This window comes from Catharus ustulatus, chromosome 9 (genome assembly GCF_009819885.2).
Source record: "Catharus ustulatus isolate bCatUst1 chromosome 9, bCatUst1.pri.v2, whole genome shotgun sequence".
NCBI classification, from domain to species: domain Eukaryota; kingdom Metazoa; phylum Chordata; class Aves; order Passeriformes; family Turdidae; genus Catharus; species Catharus ustulatus.
This window is the reverse complement of record NC_046229.1, coordinates 25,188,886-25,208,721: the sequence shown is the minus strand read 5'-3', so window position 1 is coordinate 25,208,721 and position 19,836 is coordinate 25,188,886. Positions and strand designations below refer to the sequence as shown.

Here is a 19,836-nt window from a genome sequence, read left to right as displayed (position 1 = left end):
ACTATGGAATTTTAATAATTTCTCTTAGACATGTAACTGAGAGTTAAAATGGCTAGTAAACTGCATTCTGACTGTAGAACTTAAGTACTAAATAAACTCTATGCATTTTAGACCTGCTTCACTTGGTCTTACGTTTCATGCTGTTGTTGCATTGGTTGTACCCTGGTGTGCAGCTGCAGCTGAGTGCCTGGGCTGCCTGGCCCCCCTGGGAGGACATGCCTGGATGGCAGTACAGACTGACACCTCACAGTGCAGAGTAATGATGAAAGCTGTCACTCTCTAAAGCTGCCAGAATCTTTATTCCCTTTTCTGTTCCATTGGACACACACTGGGAGCTGGGTGATCAGGCACTGGAATACAAGAGAGGCAGGCATGCACACACCAATATCACTACAGACTGGGTTTGCTTTTCACTTCAGTTTGACTGACAATTATATTTAAAGAAACCGTTAAATTAAACCGACAATTTATTGAGACAAAGCTAGAAAGCAAACTAATGTGCAGCAAAACCCACAGGATTGTTTTTGCAGAGCCTGGACTTCCTTGGAGCAGGATGTACTCACCCTGTAATGACATCACTGTCTCACTAAGAACCCCAAGAGTTACATAACGTTTGCTAATGACCATCTGGGTTGTGGGAAAGCTGAGGCAAGGACGCCAAGTAATTCACCAAGTCCATAAAGTCTGTCAGAGTGATTTGTAATTCAGAAAGCCATGGTTGGAGGTTGTTGAGTGCAGCTTGTGCCATGTGTCTGTGATCTTCTCAATTCATCTGACATTCTGTTCATGCAAAGGAAGACGAAGCTAAGCTAGAGATGGTTGCTCAGTAATTTGCTTTCATTTGACACTGATTAATTAAAGGAAGCAGTTTGCCTTCCTTGTGAAGCTTTTGAGTATCTGTGGCACCTCCAACACAAGTCCCATTGATAAACACTCTTGGGACCTATCAAGAAAACAAAATTTGTATTAGTCACTTCTTAGAAAAAAGGCAAATATTCAAGCAAGCCCATGTGGACTCCAGTACACACAATTATTGTGTGTATAATAGTAGTGTACAACCCATACTTCTCCAGAGTATTTACAGAGATGGGAAACTTCACGTGCCCCTTGAAAGTGGGATGAAGTCACTGTGTGGGTGATTGTAATAAATTCCAGTAATTGCATCAAGTGAGACTACATAAAATAAAATACAAGTGATAAACACAATGGTTTTAATATACAAATTAAAAATGGCATTGATACTCCAGTCATTTCAGTGGCAGTATGGCAAAAGATTGACTCTGAGGGATAGCCAGAGGGGTTCTAGAAGAAGAGACAGAACCTTCCTGCAGTATTCAGGAGCTTGTATCCCAAATTTAACTGCCACAAAACAACTAGGGACTTGCCATGGTATAACCCCAGAGTGATGTGTGTAGCCCAAGCTGTTACTTGTTCTGTGTAAGAGAATATACTCACTGTTCTGCCACCAGTCATCTGTTCCAGAACATCCTGCAACTGCCTTCCGTTTGTATTTGCGTCCAGTTCCACAGCTGTGTAATTCACATTCAAACCCTCAAACAGCTCTTTTGCCATTCTGCAGTATGGGCACGTTGTTTTAGAGAAAATCACCACACAGTTGTGTGAAACAATGTCCTGCGTGCTCAAAAGAGAGAAGTCAGCGAGCTTCAAGCCCAAGCACTTTGGGCACTACTGAACAGTCATGAAAGTAAGACACAAGTTAAAAACCTGCTGCTAGAGTAGCAAACACAGGAAAATCTCTGCTGGCACCTCTGAAGGCAGGTTTGACCTGCACCTGGCTCCAAACTGAGCTCAAGGATGGTGGAGTGTGTGGTACAACTCTGCTCTGCAGTCTGCCCAACTCCCTGCATCCCCCTAAATTGTTTAGGACAGTTTTCTCTCTCTGTAAGGCACTTGGGATATGCCAGTGGCAAGCAGAGCAACCAAAAGCAGTGGGCAGAAGATACACCCTTATCACTTTAAATTCAAAGGGATTTCAGGCTATCATTTACTATCACTAAATTTATTTTTTAAAAATTCTTTAAAATATTTGACTTTACTTGATATCAGTAATTTTACAAAGTTCCCTCCCCAGTGTCAACAGCAACACTGAATTTGAGTAGAGGTCTGGAAAAAACCATAGAATGGGTTTTTTATTACAGCCTAGGAAGATCAGGATCCAGGGCTGTGGATAAACAAAACTGCCAGCACAACCTGATAACCATAATAAACATGGAACAGGTTCAACAGGCAGAACTATTTACACTATTTCTTTGTATAAATAAGAAAGGGTTTGAAGTAACTGGCTTTTATAAATGCTAAAAATCAGTAAAAGCAACATAAATAATGCTACCTGTATTTGATTCACAGCAGCATCATTAGACAATCCTACAGAAGCGGTGAGGCTGTTCCCCATTCTAGAACTAAAAAGAAGTGACAGACAGATATTCGAGCCTTCAAAGAAACGCCACGTTACCCTGCTTCGTTTGGATATTTAACTGAGTTCCCCACGCAAGTTCCCTTGAGCCGCAGCACCTGCAGCCCCGCAGCTCCCTGGGTGCCTGCGGGGAAGGGGAGCAGCGCGATGGGAGCGGCTGCGGAACAGCCCGGCGGGGCCGTTACAGGGAAACGCTCCGGGCGCCGGCCACAGCCACACACACACACGTGAGACACACGTGTGACACACCTGTGACACCGCGTGTGACACTCCGGCAGCGGCCCCGCGCTCCCTGCCCTGCCGGGACACCCGCACCCCGCCCGCTCCGAGCCCTGTGCTCATCCCGATCCCTGTGTGATCCTGATCCCTGTGCTAACCCTGATCCCTGTCCTCATCCCAATCCCTGTGCTAACCCTGATCCCTGTCCTCATCCCAATCCCTGTGCTAACCCTGATCCCTGTCCTCATCCCAATCCCTGTGCTGATCCCAATCCCTGTGCTGATCCTGATCCCTGTGCTCACCCTGATCCTTGTGCTCACCCTGATCCCTGTGCTCACCCTGATCCCTGTGCTCACCCTGATCTCTGTCCTCACCCTGATCCCTATCCTCATCCCGATCCCGAACCCTGACGATCTCCCAGTCCCGGTCTCGGTCCTGGTCCCTGTCCCGACCCTAATCCCAGTCCTGGTCTCGGTCCCTATCTCCACCCGTGTCCCGATCTCGATCGTTATCCCAGTCCCATTCCCAGTCCTGGTTCCGATCCCTATCGCTCTCCGTGTCCCGATCCCGATCCTTATCTTTATCCCAGTCCCAGTGCCGACCCATATCTCTATCCGTGTCCCGATCCCGCTCGTTATCCCGGTCCCGGTCCCGGCCCGGTGCCCCCGGCCCGCACTCACCGCCCCCCCAGAGCCGCCGCCGCCCGGCGCAGCGCCCCCTGCAGGGCCATGGCGCCAGCAGGAAGGGGCGGCGCTCCCCTCAGTCCTCACGGCGGTCCGACACCGCTCCTGTCAGGCCCCCGCGCCGCCTCGCGGGGCTGCCCGCAGCGCTGCCGGTGCGCCGGGAGCGCCAGCAGCGCAGGCACCGCACCGGGACAGCGCGGGGAGAGCACAGGGACAGCGCGGGGAGAGCACAGGGACAGCGCAGGGACAGCAGGGGGACAGCACAGGGACAGCGCGGGGAGAGCACAGGGACAGCGCGGGGAGAGCACAGGGACAGCGCAGGGACAGCAGGGGGACAGCACAGGGACAGCGCGGGGAGAGCACAGGGACAGCGCGGGGAGAGCACAGGGACAGCGCAGGGACAGCGCGGGGAGAGCACAGGGACAGCGCAGGGACAGCAGGGGGACAGCACAGGGACACACAGGGACAGCGTGGGGAGAGCACAGGGACAGCAAGGGGAGAGCATGGGGGCAGCACAGGGACAGCACAGGGACACACAGGGATAGCGTGGGGAGAGCACAAGGACAGCGCAGGGACAGCAGGGGGACAGCAAGGGGAGAGCACAGGAACAGTACAGGGACAGCACAGGGACAGCACAGGGACACACAGGCAAAGTACAGGGACATCAAGGGGATGGCACAGGGACACTATGGGGACAGCAAGGGGATCGCACAGGGACACACAGAGACAGCACAGGGACAGTACAGGGACACCATGGGGATGGCACACGGACACGCAGGGACAGTACAGGGAGAGCATGGGGATGGAACAGGGACGGCACAGGGACAGAACAGGGAGAGCACAGGGCCACACAGGGACAGCATGGGGATGGCACAGGGACAGCACAGGGACAGCAAGGGGATGGCACAGGAACAGTACAGGGAGAGCACAGGGACGCACAGGGACAGCATGGAATGGGGCAGCTTTCCCAGCACGGGTCACAGAGGTGTAAGGAAGGGCTGGATTTCCCAGAGTCCCCAGAGCTGCTCCTGGTGCTGGGGAAATTGGGGACATTTGGTCTCCTGCCTGGCCGGCTTCCAGATGCAGGAGTTTTGGTGGTGCCTTTGCTTTGTCCAATGTAAAACTTACTTTAAATCTCCTCTGTTTCTGTTGCCTGTTCTTCCTCACCTTTCTTTCCTCTTTGCAGTTCTTCAGTCAGAAACTGACCTGTGAAACAGGAGCGTTGGGAACGGAGTAAATAATGTGTAGGGGATGAAGAACTCCTCCTGGTACCTGGGAAGCTGTCTTAGCAGAGTTGGCTAATCATGTCATGTGTGGAATGTTTTTAGTGGCTCCTGGGAAAAAAAGTAGTGGAAGTTTTACTTTATGTGGAGAGGTTTTTTTTTATTTCCTCAGTCTGCCCAGTAAAATCTGTTCAGCAATATTCTGGTATTTCATCCCCACATAGCTTGCTGTGGAGCCTGGTCAAATACGTGTCCTTGGCAGAGCACTTCTGTGGAATGCCCTCTGAGTATCCCCTCTGAGTATCCCCTCTGTTGTCTGCACAAATATTTCAGTAGTGGAGAAACTTTTCTATCCCCCTCTTAGTTGAGAGGGTGAATTGTCCTCTGGGTCACTGTTCAGTGCTCAACTCTATGTTTTAAAAAATACTGCAAGGAAATGCAGTACTGGTTTGGTTCTGCTCACATGTAGCCATAAAAAAAGGGAATATGTGTTCATGCGTGATGCATCTTTGTATCTTCTTTCTGGATGTTGATTAATCTTAAATGAACTTACCCCTGATGTCTATGAGCCATGGCCAATTCAGCAGCAGACGTGCAGAGCTGGTGTGGCACTGCAGTGAGATGATCTTTGGAGTTCCCTCCAATCCTGCCCACTCTGTGGTTCTGTGCTGGTGGTGAGTACCCTGTGTGCACAAGGGTGTGTGAGCACATGAAATATGAACAATACAGCCAGCCACAAGCACGTTCAGTTGAGACATGCCAAAGTAGCACTAAGATATGGTCACAAACACAGGTTGGCTTTCTGGATTTCCTGAGCAAGCACCCGGTATAGCTGAGCTGGAGTCTTACCCTGTAGGTGTCCCTGAGGAGACAGGTACAGCCCTCTGTCAGTGCCAGGATACCGAGATGGAGCCTCTCACCTCCCTCACCACTAAAGCTGTATTTATATTGTTTTCAGTGAGTGACAGGAGCGGGTGAAGTTAGGGCTGACACAATTTCTCGCTTAAGTGCAGTTTGATTTTAGCCATGAGCACATATGGGGGTTATTGACCCAAAGCTGGGTCATGGTTTGGGTCATTCCTTTGGCTTAGCTCCTGCTACCTGCATTGTGCCTGCCAGAGCATGACCACAGCACCTCTGTGCTGCTCCATCCTTTGTTTCATACCTGCATTGATTTCAGCAGGGCGAGACAAACTCGCTCCATGCTGCTCCCTGCTTTGTTCCCTCCTCCCAGAGCAGCACATGGAGCTCCTGCAGGGATCCTGCTCCTAAGGGTGCAGCCAGCTTGTCCCTGCTGGACTACTGCCAATGCACACCCTCCCTGCTCAGCTTGCTTTTTCAGTGTTCTCCCCAGTGAAGGCAGCCTTAAATGAAAAAGGAAACCAGAACTGCAACATTTTGTGGAAACTTGAAAATAAATCTCTTTGCAGCCATGTGTGCAGCTGACTGTGCACTGCAGCATTCCCTGCTCCCTGAGCAGCAGATTGGAGCAGAATTGAAATGAGGGGCTTTCTGGTGTCATTGTAATGCAGTGACTGTGTGCCTCACTGAAAAGAAGCATTACTTGTAGTGCAGCACATGTACAGGTTGTGTTTCTGAAGAGGTAGCACTGGTTTAGGGGATACACTGGGGATTTGGATGAGGCATGGAAATGGGACTTGGCCTGCTGGAAGCACTCAAGTCCTGCTCCAATTTTCATGAGCTGTAGCTCCAGTAAAAATTCCAAATCCAGTTCAGGAAATTATATTGTTTATTCATTATGGCTTTGTCTTCTGAACACATAAATAGTGCTCTACATGCATTGACAAATAAATATTGGCAGTGATTGGTATAATTCACCATGTTACTGGGTGTTGTGGTACATATTTGTGTGCTAGACTATTTCAATACCATATCTGAATTGTTTTAAATACACTTGTGGTGCTCTGCATGCTGACACAGATAGGGGTATCACTAATATATTGAAACAGGGAATTCTATAGGCTGTTGGCTTTTAGTCTGTCAGTCTCAGCACATATTACAAGAAGAAAAATGACCCAGTTCTGCCTTTTGCAAATTTAAGATGGAATAATGTTTTCTGCCAGTGTTGGAGGGTGTTAAGAAAATCATGAGCATCAAAGGTTAAAATAAGTCATGATGAGAGCTTGCTTTGGGGCCTCAAATCCTGCAATCAGTATTCCCCAGGGGGTACCAGTTTGTTTGGTTCTGCTGGGAATGTTGTGCTCCCAGTTTTCGTGTGTTTGAGCAGAAGAAATTAACCTGGAACATGCAGAGAGCACGTGCCAGCTGCAGCTGTGCAGGTGAGCAAACAGAGCAAACTGAGCTCTGAGATCCCAAATTCTGCAAGGTAACCCTAGGATGTGCTCCATGGCATTACTGCTTGTCCTTCTTCAGATTGACAGGCAACATTTTCCTAATGACCTTTATTTTGCTATGGTCTTTTGATGGCTTATTTGTATCAGAATTAAAGGACATTTCTGTGATTGATAAAGCAGGGGCTTTTCTATCTTTTTAAAACCCAGATTTATATCCAGGATACAGGAGATTTTCTCTCCAGCCTGCAGAGTGAGATGTATGCACAGTGCCTGAGAGAATCATAGAGTCACAGAATATCCTGGGCTGGAAGGGACCCTCAAGGATCAAGGACTCGAGCTCCTGTCCCTGCACAGGACACCCCAGTAATCCCACCATCTGTCTGAAAACATTGCTCAAAAGCTTCTGGAGCTTTGGCAGGCTTGGGACCATGACCACTACCCTGGGGGAGCCTGACCACCTTCTGTGTGAAGAACCTTTTCCTGATGTCCAGCATAAACTTCACTGATGCTGCTTCCTGCTGTTCCCTCTGGTCCTTTCACACTGCTGCCTTGAGGTATTCCTGTGTCCGTGCTGTCCCAGCTGATACCAACCACGTGCTGCAGGGCTGTAATGATACAAAACCCTCTTACCACCCCAAAACCCCTCTCAGGGCCCTTTAAAGCCTCTCTAGTGTCACTAAAACCACTGTTAGTACCCCAGCACACCATCCCAGCGCCCCCAATCCTCCTCAGCACCCCCAAATCCACTTTTGCTCTCTCACACCATCCCAGCACACGCTAAAGCCCCACTAGAACCCCAAATCCCTTTGAGTACCCTCTAAAATCCCTTTAGCCCCACGAAAACTCCTCCCAGTGTAGTACATACTATCCTAACATCCCCAATCTTCCCACAAACCTCAACACCCCCGAAACCCTTTTTAGTTGTGCTTTAGCACCCTGTAAAACTCCGTTAGCATCTTCAATTCCAACCAGCACCCTGTAAAACCCCATTAGCATCGCCAAGTCCATCCCAGCACCCCTAAAACCCCGTTAGCACACCAACCCCCTTCCAGCACCTCTAAAACCTCTTCGGAACTCCTCGTTACCCTCACCCAAACCATCCCAGCGCCCCGCGCCGTGACTCGGCGGACACCCGGCAGCATCAAAGCTCCAGAGAGGAGAAGCAGCGCCGATAAACATAAGCAGTGATGGTGTGCAAAGGCTCTAATTTCACATAAAACACAAGAAAGCTCTGAGCGCTCAGCAGGGTAAAAGCGACTCCCACACACGCCGCCCCGCCATGAGGGCGGCACCAGGCACGCGCCCGCCGTGAGGCAAAGGGGGCGTGGCCTCCCGCCCCTCTGGCCCCGCCCCCCGGGGCGGGCTCACGTCGCTCCCGTGGCAACGCGTCCGGCGTCGCTCCGAGTGGGCGGCGCGGCGGCGTTGGCTCAGGCATTCGCGGCGGGCAGCCCGGGGCGCGCCGGCGGGGTCCTGCGGCGGGCGGCGGCGGCCGGAGCGGTGGCGGCCGGGCGAAGATGGCGGACGTGCTGAGCGTGCTGCGGCAGTACAACACGCAGAAGAAGGAGATCGTGGTCAAGGGCGACGAGGTGATCTTCGGAGAGTTCTCCTGGCCCAAGAATGTCAAGACCAACTATGTCATCTGGGGGTGAGCGACGCGGCCGGGGGAAGGGGCGTGCGGGGGGAGAAGTTGCCCCGAAGTTGCGCCCGGGCAGCGGGGACGGGGGTCCCGCCGTCCTTGGCCCCGCGGGCGCTCTGCAGGTGGCGAGGCGGGTGGGATCGGGCGGGCTGGTGCCGCCTCACGCAGGGCCTCGGGGCCCCGGCGCCCTGCCCGGCTGTCCCGTGGGCGATCCCTGTCCGCTGGCAGCCCGGCCGGGCAGGGAGCGCTCGCCGCTCCCTTCGGGAACGTTCCCAGGTCCTGCCTGGGGCCGGGAGAGCCGCGGAACCGGGGCCGGGCCGTTCCTCGGCTCTCGGCGCTCCTGTCCGTGCCCGCGTCCTGCAGACTCATGCGATGAGATGGCTGGAGGCAGCTTCTCTCAAGTTTTTCCGGGTGTTTGGTGAAAAAGAGGCGTTGTGTTGTTGTCCGGACAACGCTCTCGGGCACATCGTGGGATTCTTGGGGTATTGTGCACGGGGCCAGGAGTTGCAGTGGGTGATCCTGATGGGTCCCTTCCCACTCGGCGTAGTCTGTGATTCTGCTGCCTTGGCTTGTCGGGGCTGCTTCTCTTCTCCTGGAGCTTTGATGCACCGGAATAAAGCCAGCGAGGTCCAGACCGACGCTGCCTGTGATGGGCTGTGCAGGTGCTCTGCCCCCACCTGAGGCCTCTTCCTCGGCAGGAGCCGGTGCAGGCTGTTTCCTAGTTGGTCTTATCTAATAAACAAGTAGAGAGAGTGTTTATGTGGTTTTAATGATTGTATAAGATAAAATAAAATGGTTTTAGAAAGCTTGTAGAAAATGAGGGTTTTTACCTGTTGAATTTCCTGCTATAGTATGGATTGCTTGCATTGCAAAGGAGTTTTTTGTTTGCCTTTCCGTATTTAGCAGCTGCTTGTTTCTTGGTGTCCTCACTAGAAGGGTTCCAATGAATCTTTTTCAAACTTAAGAGGGAAAAATGCTTCTTGTTAAAGCTCAAGTATTGATCAAAGAGGACATGTTATTTGTGAACCTTTGTGGAAAAACAGAAGTACCTGCAGTTTTCTCAAAAAAAACCCCTGAACCTGTAGTTAAGTCTGACCAGGAATTTTTTTTTTTTTTTTTTTTTGTCTCATAATTATGATGTGGCTTTTATTACCCTTAGATTGAGAGAGAGAAAGGAAATAAGCCTACTTGCTTATCTTCAGTTGTAGGTGGACTTTTTCTTGCTGATTTTACTTTGTACTTTATATATTGCTAGAAATGTACTCTTTCATTAACTGTTTCAAGGCTTTCAGAAACCAACTTTTGGAGTTATTTGTGCTTCCTGGCTGAGTGGGGGACACTGGTGTGTAGGCTACAGAGGAAGAGGAATATTTGGATAAGCAGTTAGAAGTCTTGGCTGTGTTTTTGCTGGGCAATGTGTAGACAGTTGTGGTGGTTTCCTTGCTGCAAGTTGCTTTTCCCTAGTGCTAACAGGTAGTGGTTAAGTAGACAAACAAGTTTCATTGCCCTTCTGCAGGGAACAAGAAACTGGTGTGCCAGCCCTATCCTAGTGCTCAGGAGAGCTTGGATTAGACCTGAAATTGTTACCAAAAACCTAAAGAGCAAACTTTGCTATGTACAGTTTATCTTCCTAGTCAAGAAGGATGTGTGGGTGAGCAGAGGATTCTCTGAGCACAGCAGCAGCTCCTCCTTGTCAGAGCTGTGAGTGACATGCTCACACATGTTCCACCACACACTCACCTCCTGGGGTGAATGTGTGTTAGAATTTGAGGGGTTTTCTTCTTTGGTTTGGTTGAGGTGAGTTAGTTAATCTTGGTTTAGACCAGTGGCTTTTGAGCTTTTGATAGGATCAGGCTGCTCTCAGTTCTTGTCAACCACTGTGGCATTTTGCATGTCTCAGCTTTAAATTGAAGACACTGTAAAAATGAGACCAGTTCTACAAGCCATGCTCAGTAGCTTGAACGCCACACTTTAGGAGCTGCTAATTTAGGTAATTGCCACACTCAGGAGGAACTTTTCAAAAACTTTCAAGTTTCAAACCATTTTATATTTAGGTCACTTGCCGGGATCTAAATTATACTTGCACTGGGCAGGTGTTGGTAGCTTAGTCTTTAACAGAACAAACCTAGAGTTCTGTTTTAGGTGTCCACGGTATAGTTGATGTAATTCCATCTCCAGCCTGAAGAGAGTAATGCTAGGCTGAGGAGCAGCAGTGGCATTTGTCCCTGCTAGAATTAGAAGTAGTCCCATGAGACATTTAGCTGTGGCTCCTCGAGCAGCTTCGCTGGCAGAAGTCAGCAGTGCTGCCCTGCATTGCCTTCTCTCTCTGCTAGCACGAGTATCACCCTAACAGGGAATTGGTCTGAGGAATCAAGCCAAGTTCAAGGTAACCTGGAGGGAAAAAAAAAAAAAAGTGAGGCGGAAAGTAACTTTAATCCAGTTTAGTTTCCAGATAATAATTGCTCCTGCTGACACAAGAAAAATGCTAGGTGGTCTGAGATGAAGCGGTTTGTGTGTTTTGACCTATGGGCCTTGAAGAGTGATTAATGAATCTATTTCAAAACCAAAGGAAGGAATCAGTCTAGCTGAGAAATTTATTGCTTAGTTTGCCTAGTCAAGGGGCTTGGATATGCAGCTGAGCTTTTAAACAGTGAGAGCTGACCCTGGGTATTGTCACTTGTGTGATACTCAGCATGCTTTGTCTTGTGTTTTTGAAGATTTCTGCTTGGTTTTGTGTATGAGAGACAAGTCCTCAATACCCCTGTAAAACGTAAGGCTTTGAAACAGGAAAGAAGAAATAAAGCTGTTAAAAATGAATAAATTCCTGGTGCCCACAGGTGGAAGGTGAATGGATGAGAAAGAAGTAGAGTTTCTGGTATTAAAAATGAGCGGGTGAAACTTGCTCTCTCTTATTATATAAACATTTTCTCCATTTTTAAGCTGGAGTTTATGTTGTAAGAGATAAAACTCTTCCTTGTATTTTAGCTTTAATGATTGTCACTGGGTTTGTTGAGGTCTGCCTCCTAAGATTTTAATTTTTTTCTTAAGTAATTGATGCCTTAACTGAATATGGGAGATAACAGAATTAATTTCTTTTTCTACTTTGGATGTTTGTAAATGGAATGAGGCAAACTGCCTTCAGATCTGCCTGTTTTTAGTTCTCTGTTTATTTAGCAGGAGCACACACTGATGTTGAAATGTCAGTTTAGGCTGAAGTGTTCTCCGTGTGTGCAACTGCTTGTCCATCTGATGGTTTCCCATTAATGTGCAATATCTTGTCCTCCTAATAAAACATTCTCTTAGAGCCATAATGAGCATGGGGAGTTCTTGTGTGTCTGGTTAAAGTGATGAAGTACCAGCTGTGCCCTGCTGAGCTTTGGCTATGCCTGTGGCTTTGTAACATTGTATTTTTTCAATTAATAGATAATGGTTCAGTATTTGTTTTTTTTTTAAATACATGTTGTCATTTATTGCTAGATATTGTTAAAGCTTGAGTAGATGACCAGCTGGACTTTTCTATCGTGCTCAGTGCATGTGGCACACTTCAAAGGAATAATGAGTTATTCTGAACTAAGATAATCTGAAGTGTTTGTTTTAAAATGAAGTGACAACTGTGTCATGTGACATCATGGCTTTGCTTCGGAGCCAAGCCTGTGTGCAGGAAGCTTTTGTTTCTGCTAGGGCTTCCAGTATGTTTAGACACCACCTTATCAAAGATCCCTACTGCTTTGCTGCTTGTTCAAACAGTTCCTTGCTGAGGAATCCAGTTCTGGTGGCTGCCTGTAGTTGTGAAGCCAAGTTTTGGCTTCTGAGCAGTTGAAAGAAAGGTCCTCTGTCTACTCCCTTTCCTCTGCAGCAACAAAAAGTACAGGCACCCTCCACCTCATGCAGGCCAAGTTTTCAGAAGAGACAGTGGTACCATAGACCTTTTATTGTACAATTTTGGTATCCTGAATCCCTTTTCATGTTTTTCTAATATTGGTTTTCTCAGGCATCATTGTGAAAGTGAGGTTTTGAACTTTACTGCTAACAGTAAGTTCTGAACAGGTTACTGGGCACTCTTGGCTAATTTCAGAAAAGTAATGACAAGCAAAACAGTAGCTGGCATTAAATCCACAGTAATGAGAAAACAGACTTACACTTCTGTTGATTTAGTAGATTTTTTGTGTGGCTCTTTCAGGCTCCATAAAGTTGTGACTGAGTATTTTTTGTTTCCTCTCCTTTCCCTCAGTGAGGTTGGCACTTCTGTGCTGTGTGTTCTGGTGCTGATGATGAGCTGTGAGTAAAGCCACTGTACTTAGAGGGAAAACTCTTAAAGGAAGGGTTTCTTCCTGAAATCTCTTGTTTGTTGAAAATTTTCTACCAGAGAATTGCTTTGGGTTGATTTTGAGGTGACTTCCTCAGGCTTTAAGGTGAGCCAGCTGGTCAGGAGCAGGGACTGGGTAATGTGGAGGATCCCTGTCCTGCCTGGAGCTGGCTATGACAGGTCCCAGAGTGGGGGTGGGCAGTGGAATTGCTGCTCTTGCTGCTTTCCTGGCTGCCAGGTCTGTTTCTCAGAGCAATTGGAGTGTTCATGGAGTAGGGTTTTTTAAAACATGGACAGGCATTGCTTCCCCTACAAAATCTTGTAGTAACAGCATAGTGGGTGAATGTGTGAGAGGGAGAAGTTATGTTCAACGTACATGGAGCCAAACTGAGCCAGGGATTTATTTGGCCTTGTGTGGTGTGGTTTTTTTTTATTTAAGTTATTTTTTTGGTGAATGGTTGCACAGAACAAGTTCCCTTTTAGACTTAAAAGCTGTATCTTTGAAACAAAGTTTGAAAGCTGAGATTGGACTTGATGCTGTTGTGTTGCTCTGATGTGGTCTGACTTCAGTATGGGAGCTCACTGTGATTTTGTACCCTTCAGGGTTTTGCTGGTTTTGTGTGTAATTAGTTTGTAGTCACTCCTTATTTTAATCTTTCATTTTGAACCCTTTGCTCCCTAGACTTTGTGGAATTTAGATATCCCAAGTTCTCACTGAGCTTTCTCTAATGCTGAGAATTCTGACCTGTTGCACCTGAAGATGATGTAATACTTTATTTAAGTTCTGTTTCTCTGACTGTCTCACATAGGATAGAAAGTCCTTTGATGATCAGAATAAATAGTGTGAATGGGGGGGAATGAGTACTTACAATTTCCCAAATCTTGCTTGTTTATTTTGCAACACATCCAGCTCTTATTTTGGATTATTTTGGGAAGTTTTTTAATAATTCATTAATAAATTAATAATTCATTCATTAAAGAGGCTGCAAGAACTCATCTCCTTCACCTGTATTTTTTAGCACAATTGAGAGCTCACTAGTTTGGCAATAGCCTAATAACAATATTAACTGCTTGCTTTTTAAACTGAAAAGAGACCTCTTCAAAAAGAGAGTGTGCTTGAGACAGACATGGAGGAGTTAAATGTTACAATCTTTTCCTGTGTTACAGGACAGGGAAGGAGGGCCAGCCCAGGGAGTACTACACTTTGGATTCCATCTTGTTCCTGCTCAATAATGTGCACCTTTCCCATCCTGTGTATGTCCGTCGGGCTGCAGTAAGTACACCATACAAAATGTGATTTTTGTCTTGTCATGATGAATGTGTGTAGTTATTTTCAGGGAATGATAATAGCACTTGTGTGTATGAATTTAGCTGGGGAAAGAGAGAATGATATGCAGCAGAGTGTGTGAGTGTTTAAAAACAGTCACCTCTGCAGAAGGATCACATGGCAGGTCCTGTCAGGGTGGAGTATTTTTCTTGGCAGTCCACTTCCTAACAGATATCGCTTCAAACCACCAAATTATGTTTACAACAAGGGTTTGCCAACCAATTATTAACAGTAATGGCAGCATTTATCTTGATATTCTATGGACTTAGTTGTTTCCAGCACTAAACTATTTCAGGAGTACTTTCGTCAATCTGTTGTGTGGAATGATCCCAGTCTAAATGATCCTTTAGTGCTGTAGATGGCAGGGATCTGCAGAATGGAGAAAAGCAGAACAGCTTTGGAGTGGACTTGGAAGTAAGCAATCCAATTTAAAAAAATACTGGTTAAGCCCTACAACTAAAGATACAGGAATTTTTAAAAAATCCTTTTGATTTCCATTCAGCTGCTTTCTAGGAGGCCCCTCTTCATCTTTTCCTGTGCTTCATTGTTACCTGAGACAGCTATGCTGTGTTGGAGCAACACAATGGAGATACTTGGTTTCTATGTATCAACACAGACTCCTGGCAGAGAGGAGTGTGTGTGTTTGTGGTAAAAGCTAGTTCTGAATCTTATTTGCAAATTTGAAGGGGAGGAGGAAAAAGGCTGCCTTCTTTTTCATTTTCGTAGCAGGTTTAATTTTGTGTAGCTGAACATCCTCTGGGATGTGGTTGCACTTGAAGCTTGATAGTTCAGCTTCCTTGGGTGGCAGGACACATGGGCATGTCTTTGTGTGAATGAGTAGTTTCCAGTAAAAGTGAAAAATCTTCTCCAAGAGGGAAGAACAGTTTAATGTCACACCTGCTGTCTTTTCAGACTGAAAACATTCCTGTGGTAAGAAGACCTGATAGGAAAGACTTGCTTGCATACCTAAATGGGGAAACATGTGAGTAATGTGTTCTTTTGACTTGGACACACAGTGCTCTTTACTGCTTCATATTCATGGCACAAGTGAGGGGTAGGAGGGGAGGATTGGGTAAACAGTAGGCAGGTTGCATCTTAACTGAATGTACTGAAACTTCTCAAGTTATTATTTCTTCTGGTTTTAATTGTGTTCTTAAATTAAGTGTTTTGCTTAGATAGGAGCTGTGTTCCTACATGCATGTTTTGAGATTAGCATTACTATTACTGTTAACCTGTTAACTGTTAATTATGTGCTAGAATGCTTAGCTGCTTTTTCCTTCTCTAGAGTATGGGAAGCTTTCAGTAATACATTGATCTTGAATGCAAGAAATGTGTGGGATGGAATCTTCAGTTTAATAAAATATATTAAATCACTGCTTTGTCAGTCTGTCAGATTTGCCTAGCATTTCATCATCTTAAATTTTTTGTTAACAATAGTCAGACAAAAGAGATTTCTCTGAGAAAAACAGAAATTTCACCTTTGTAAGATGCCCTGTTTCGTGGGTGGTCTTTAAGTATCCTGGAATATGAGATTATTTCCGTAATATGATGAGTAAAATCACTTTATATATATGTATATATTAAAGGGATCAGTAGGTTGTCTTTTAAAAAAAAAAAAAACCCTAGACAAACCAGTAGATCTTGATTCTAGGTTCTTATTCTCATTGTGACTCTGTTTTCTTTTATGAGTGGTATATAGAGATCATAGAATTATTGATTAATTTATGTTGGAATTGACCAGAAGAGGTCATCTGATTCAATCCCCTTTTCCAAGACAGGCCAAATGTCCCTGAGTAACTGATTTAACTTTACATTCAGTCAGGTTCTGAATATCTCCATTCCACTCCAGTCCCAGCATTTGACCACCTTTGCTATATAGTATGTAGAGTTTCCATTGTTACAGTTCATCTGTTGTCCTTTTTTTGATACCCAAATATTATTGCAAATATTTTCTATTTAAACTGAATGTTCTGTTTGTGTGCAGCAACCTCATCAAGCATAGATAGAAGTGCTCCACTTGAAATTGGTCTTCAACGATCCACTCAAGGTACAGTTTAACTGAAAAATAACATTGAGGTTTGTTGTATAAAAATCTACTACAATCTTGCATTTTTAATGTCCTCTTTTTCTTGTAGTTAAAAGAGCAGCAGATGAAATATTAGCAGAAGCAAAGAAACCAAGAATAGAGGTAATGACAGAGACTGTCATCAATACAAATTGGGGGTGGAGGTAAATTAGGGTGTTTGTCTGTTTTGTTACCTCTCCTTTGGTGTCCTTCTGTTCATGTGGATGGGAACTGGAAGGCTTAGAAGTTAGACTTGGAGAATTGTGGTTCTTGAGGAGGCTTCCAATAGCTCTGCACCTAATGCTAGTGCCCAGATCAAAAATCATGATGGAAAAAAGATCGTCCTTGCAAATGTGAAGAAAATACTTCTGAATAGCTTTAATTGTAGCTACATTGGTATTGGAAAAGGAAATGCACAAGAAGTTAAACCTGGCTGTTCCTTCCAGGATGAAGAGTGTGTGCGCCTCGACAAGGAGCGCTTGGCAGCTCGGCTGGAAGGACATAAAGAGGGCATCGTGCAAACAGAGCAGATCAGGTGGGATTACTTTTCCTTATGCCTAATGCTTCATTACAGGCTGGAGAACAATTCTTGTGCTGTTCAAAGCAGCCAGTTTTACTGCTGTCCAGCAGCTCTCAGTGGAACTTCTCCTCTCGTTGATACTCTCAATGTTTGAGTTGTCAGACCTTGAAACACTTATGACAACGCGGGTTTGAGGCATTTGTGAAATCCATAATTGTAACTAACTACGTGAAAAATATGTATTTTGAATGACTTTTTCCCATTTCTTATATAGCTGTACTTAAAAGGAAACTATGGGGGAAAAAATCAGACTGAAGCATGATTAGAAAGCATAAGAATGAAACAAATCAAAAAGTACCTGTGATTTTGTACAAATGATTAATCTGCATGTTACCCTGAGTATATCACGACTTTGTAATACTGCAGTGAGAGTTACCAAGTATTGTTTGAATTAGTTTCTGTTCTCTAGTTACCAGTTCTTTTAATGCTGAATGTAAAAGATGACCCCTTTAAAAAAGTATTTACAGGTGGTAAGTTTGAACTCCATGGTTGACCCTGCTGTGAACCAAATAGTAACACAAACAAGTTCCCTTTCCCATAACACAGTCATGAAAGAGAATGTTTCACAACCAGTACTTGCATTGAATTTTTCATGTGTTCTCAAAGAAAACACAACCCCATGTAATAGTGAATTTGGTATGGACAGTTAGTATTGCGCAATTCAGTCTTTATCTTTTGTTCTTCAGTTCACCTGCAAAACAGTAGGGCTCTCTGACAGCCCAATTCTGTGTTTACAGTTAAAAGCAAACACACATAGGTGTTGCACTCTTGGACTCGAGTGAGTTCTCTCAAACTCAGATTAGTGTGGACAAGGTTACCACCATCTGTTTGCTGGACTGCATGGTTTTAGAAGGTACCTCTTCTTCCAAGGGACCAAGTCCACATAACTGCACCTTAGCCAAGATTTAGAGTAATGCTTTGAAAGCCTCGGAGCAGCCAGGGGTTGGTTGACTGGACACAAAACTGTAATCCACTAAAAATAACAGGGAATTGAAATTTGTATGTTGTTGTAAATGAAGGTGTTGGTCCAGGTGCTTTACGTTTGGATTCTTTATTTTTGTTTGGTATAGCTGGGATTTTTGGATGGTCTTTGTGTTAGTACTATGAGTATTTTGTCACAAATTGGATTCACATGGCCAAAACAGCAATGCCAAGCCCATATAATATTTTGTGTATATATAAGGGGACTGCTTTGTGGTTTATAGCCCAGCCTTAAACTTTGGCAGGATGAAGTTACTCATTCACAAGTTCTTTCAGAAGAGTTGTTTGTGCAATTATTCAGTCTCTACTGTTACTTTTGCTCATTTAGGTCCTTGTCTGAAGCTATGTCAGTGGAAAAAATTGCTGCTATCAAAGCCAAAATCATGGCAAAGAAAAGATCGACTATCAAAACTGATCTGGATGATGACATAACTGCTCTTAAACAGAGAAGTTTTGTTGATGCTGAAGTGGATGTAACTAGAGATATTGTCAGCAGGGAGAGAGTATGGAGGACAAGAACTACAATCTTACAAAGCACAGGCAAGGTAATACTCTGGATATTAAGCTGGGTTTTATTATCCCTATGACAAACTGCGTTTTTATTTTCTGTGTCTAATTTGTTAAGCAGAGATGACAGGGGGTTTATGCTCAGTGTTCCATGTCAAGGCGGGCTTGCAGGGCTGTTGGCACAGTGACAGAAGAGTTTGTCCTTATCACATTACAGTAAACCTAAATTGTATCTCCAGCTATTTGCTTCAGCCCCTTAAAACATACTAAGTAATCACTTAATTCCTCTTAACCAAAGCTGGCTTGAGCCCCGCAGTGGGGAGGGCTCCATGAAAATACCTGTGGACTGGAAACAGACCCAAGTGGGGAGTAATTGGTAAAAAGAGCAATGCAGGTACATTGAAAGTCCAAAGACCTTTACATTGTGGAAAACACCAAAGAAGTAAGGAGGAAAAATGCTGGAATGAACAAAATCATGAAGTGTTACCATGAAGAGGTTTTTGTTCCTTTATGCTATTTTTGGCTGCATTTGGTTATGTGCTATTCTGAACATGGTTACAAGTACAGCTGACAGCTTGCTCTCTTTGGACAGTAAGGCTTTCTTTATTGCAGAGCTACTTGGCACTAAATTTCTCAAGGAAGCAGTAAGTCAGTTTATAAAAAATTTCAAGGGTCTGTTTTCCTGACGTTATTGTCAAACTGCATCCTTTGCCTTCACTACTTCTTTTAAGTATTGTCACAGGAAAAGAATGTTTAGAAGTAAATGAGCTCTCAGTCTTCATTTGTCTTATTTTTAACAGTATTTTACATAGCTCTCAACTTCCCAGTATTGTCCCAGGGCATTAGTGGTAGAACAATTTAATTCATGAATTATGGGGTAATTACTGGGTATGTGGCACATCCCTGTGTGCCACCTACAGAGTGAGAGTTACTTCTTTGAGTCTCAGATTTGTAGCAGCCTGGCTGCTGAGCTGCTGATAAATTGATAAAGAACGTAGATATTTTAATCATTGCAAAGGTTTGTACTGAAGGAATCTGTGTAGATCTTCTTCCTTTTGTGAGTCATTCATGGCAATCCTAACTCTACTTTTCTTCCAAGTGAAATTGCAAAGATAGTGGAGAAGAGATGAATGTTTTTGTTGTGTCCCTGTAGTGAGATGAGGTAGTGACTTTAAGCAAAACATGACCCAGGGAGAAAGACAAGAAACAAGAGCTGAAGTTTTTTCTTGGGCTCTAGCATGCAGTTACTGTGAGCAGCCTGGTGAGTGTATGGGCATAACAGCAAATCTTCTATTTCGGTTTGTGCAGGGATGCAGGAACATTCTTGGTAGCTTGGACAGAAATCACCGAGTGTTAATGTTTATATTTTCCAACCAGTAGCAGTGAGAGTAAGTAGATGGGGAAACATCACATTTACTGAGGGCTGTGATTTATTGCAGAACAGCTCAGGTTTTTCATTTGTACATTGGTTGGGAGGGTTTTGGTGTGTGTTTGGGTTGGTTCTTTTTTTTTCTTTTCCTTTTTTTTCGTTTTCTTATTTTTTCTTTTTTTTTTTTTTTT

The 19,836-nt window shown here is 45.2% G+C and overlaps 2 protein-coding genes across 3 annotated transcripts in view; one reads left to right on the top strand and one right to left on the bottom strand.

The window, feature by feature from the left end:
• Positions 1 to 280: 280 nt before the first annotated feature.
• On the bottom strand, positions 281 to 3,418 carry GLRX2 (glutaredoxin 2). 2 transcript variants are annotated; one of them, XM_033067174.2, is made up of 4 exons: positions 3,334 to 3,418; positions 2,351 to 2,420; positions 1,456 to 1,632; positions 281 to 943 (listed from the first exon to the last, which is right to left on the bottom strand). In XM_033067174.2, exons 1-4 carry the CDS (start codon positions 3,381 to 3,383, stop codon positions 824 to 826), a joined length of 417 nt encoding a protein of 138 aa, XP_032923065.1. In that variant the 5' UTR covers positions 3,384 to 3,418; the 3' UTR covers positions 281 to 823. The 2 variants fall into 2 exon arrangements, with proteins under 2 accessions (XP_032923065.1, XP_032923066.1); XM_033067175.2 differs by lacking the exon at positions 3,334 to 3,418 and adding an exon at positions 3,256 to 3,328.
• A 4,936-nt stretch (positions 3,419 to 8,354) lies between these two features.
• CDC73 (cell division cycle 73) overlaps positions 8,355 to 19,836 on the top strand; it is a 104,250-nt gene continuing 92,768 nt past the window's right edge. Inside the window, exons 1-7 of the mRNA XM_033067299.1 lie at positions 8,355 to 8,519; positions 13,984 to 14,089; positions 15,056 to 15,125; positions 16,128 to 16,190; positions 16,279 to 16,331; positions 16,655 to 16,743; positions 18,098 to 18,314. Coding sequence (XP_032923190.1) covers positions 8,389 to 8,519; positions 13,984 to 14,089; positions 15,056 to 15,125; positions 16,128 to 16,190; positions 16,279 to 16,331; positions 16,655 to 16,743; positions 18,098 to 18,314 — 729 coding nt within the window. The 5' untranslated portion in view covers positions 8,355 to 8,388. The remainder of the gene's footprint in view (positions 8,520 to 13,983; positions 14,090 to 15,055; positions 15,126 to 16,127; positions 16,191 to 16,278; positions 16,332 to 16,654; positions 16,744 to 18,097; positions 18,315 to 19,836) is intronic.